General features: G+C 50.6%; 1 protein-coding gene across 1 annotated transcript in view; it reads right to left on the bottom strand.

The window, feature by feature from the left end:
- PLCG2 (phospholipase C, gamma 2 (phosphatidylinositol-specific)) overlaps positions 1-1848 on the bottom strand; it is a 140317-nt gene that overhangs the window by 79925 nt on the left and 58544 nt on the right. The window contains exon 3 of the mRNA XM_012648218.1: positions 393-512. Within this exon, the coding sequence (XP_012503672.1) occupies positions 393-512 (120 nt within the window). The remainder of the gene's footprint in view (positions 1-392; positions 513-1848) is intronic.

The raw sequence follows: 1848 nt of genomic DNA, 5'->3' as shown, positions 1-1848 counted from the left end.
TAGTCCCAGCTACCTGGGAGGCTGAGGCAGGAGGATCACTTGAGCCCAGGAGTTTGAGGTTGCTGTGAGCTAGGCTGACGCCACGGCACTCTAGCCCGAGCTAGAGTGAGACTCTGTGTCAAAAAAAATCTTTTAAGAAAGAAGCTCACCTGGTTTTCCCCAACGTGCAACACCAGTGGATATTTCTATCTCAGTTCCACTGCACTGCTCACCCCAATGGGCCAAGGCTAAAGACCAGCACAGAAAGAGGCTCTCGCTTTAAACATCAGAGAGCCCACACGACTGGGCACCCGCTGCACACAGTGAGCCTCGAAGATGCAATGTCCCATTTTTCTTTCCTTCAGCCCAGGTTGGCTAAAGGCAGCAGAAGAAAGGAGAGAGCAAGCAAGTACGGAGGTAAACAGGGAAAGCCGAGTACCTCTCGATCATGGTGGGTGTGGACGCATTCATCGCTTCTTGGTGTAAGATTTTCAAGCCAGAGAGCCACTTAGCCGCATCTTCTTTAGAGTCGGCTGGGGTGGGCAAGGGGAACAGAAAGGGCTGTGTTAATTCCTGGGAAGACCTCTGCTTGGAGACCCCAGCCCCACACAGACCGTGAAGACGGGAGAAGCCTGTGCTGGTTTCTAGTTTTGCAGGAGGCAAAGAAAGCGTCTCCTTCTCACCTTCATGGCCCTGAGACCTGCTTTTTGTCTGAGATGAGGCCACACGCTCACGATGAACTTTGCACCACAGGAGTGACGAGTGGGCTATTTCCTGTGCCAAATCCAATTGGCTAAGAGTGGAGGTCGTCGTGGTAACCGTCACTGTCATTACTACTGAACAGCAGCTAATAGCCTTTGAGCACTCGCTACATATATGCTAGACACCGTTCTAAATGCTTTTCCTATATTTATCTAATCCTGAACAACAAGCCCACAAGGGAAGTACTATTATACTCCCATTTCACACATGGAGAAACCAAGTATGAGACAGGACCGGTGATGTGTCTAAGGTCACACAGCTCACAGTGGCCGCTGTGGACTGAATGTGTCCCCTTGGAATTCACACGCTGAAGCCATAACCTTCGAATTGGGCTTTTGGGGGTGATTAGGTTTAGATGAGGTAACGAGGGTGGAGCCTCCACGAGGGGATTAGTGCCCTTCTAGAGAAGAGGAGGAGAGACCAGAGCTCCCTCTCTATCTGCGCACACACCGAGGAAAGGCCATGTGAGCTCACAGAGGGTAGGCGGCCGTCTGCAAGTCGGGAAAAGAGCCCTCCCCAGAACCCAACCCTACCAGCATCTTGATCTTGGACTTCTCAGCCCCCAGAACTGTGAGAAAATACACGTCTCTGTTGTTTAAGCCACCCAGTCTATGGTATTTTGTTATAGTAGCCAGAGCAGAATTGAGACAGAAGACACCGTATTTTAAACAAGAGTCTATGCTCCTTACCCTGATGGCACCGACTCCAGGAATGAGAAAGCTTAAGAATTCAAACCCAGGCGTCAGACTCCAGAGCAGGGGTTCTCAATCCCAGCTCCTCAGGAGAAGTGCTTGGAGGGGGCTTTTCAAAACCCCAATACCTAGGTGCCACCCCCAAAGTGATTAAACCAGAAGGGATGCAACCTTGTGCCTCCAAGGTTGAGTGATCGGTTTCCTCTGCTGTGATAAGAAATGACCACAGGCCGAGCGCGGTGGCTCACGCCTGTAATCCTAGCTCTCTGGGAGGCCGAGGCGGGTGGATTGTTTGAGCTCAGGAGTTCGAAACCAGCCTGAGCAAAAGCGAGACCCTGTCTCTACTAAAATTAGAAAGAAATTAATCGGACAACTAAAAATATATAGAAAAAATTAGCCGGGCATGGTGGCGCAT

Source organism: Propithecus coquereli, unplaced genomic scaffold, assembly GCF_000956105.1.
Source record: "Propithecus coquereli isolate 6110/MARCELLA unplaced genomic scaffold, Pcoq_1.0 Scaffold280, whole genome shotgun sequence".
Classification (NCBI taxonomy): Eukaryota; Metazoa; Chordata; class Mammalia; order Primates; family Indriidae; genus Propithecus; species Propithecus coquereli.
This window is presented reverse-complemented; position numbering and strand designations above follow the sequence as displayed.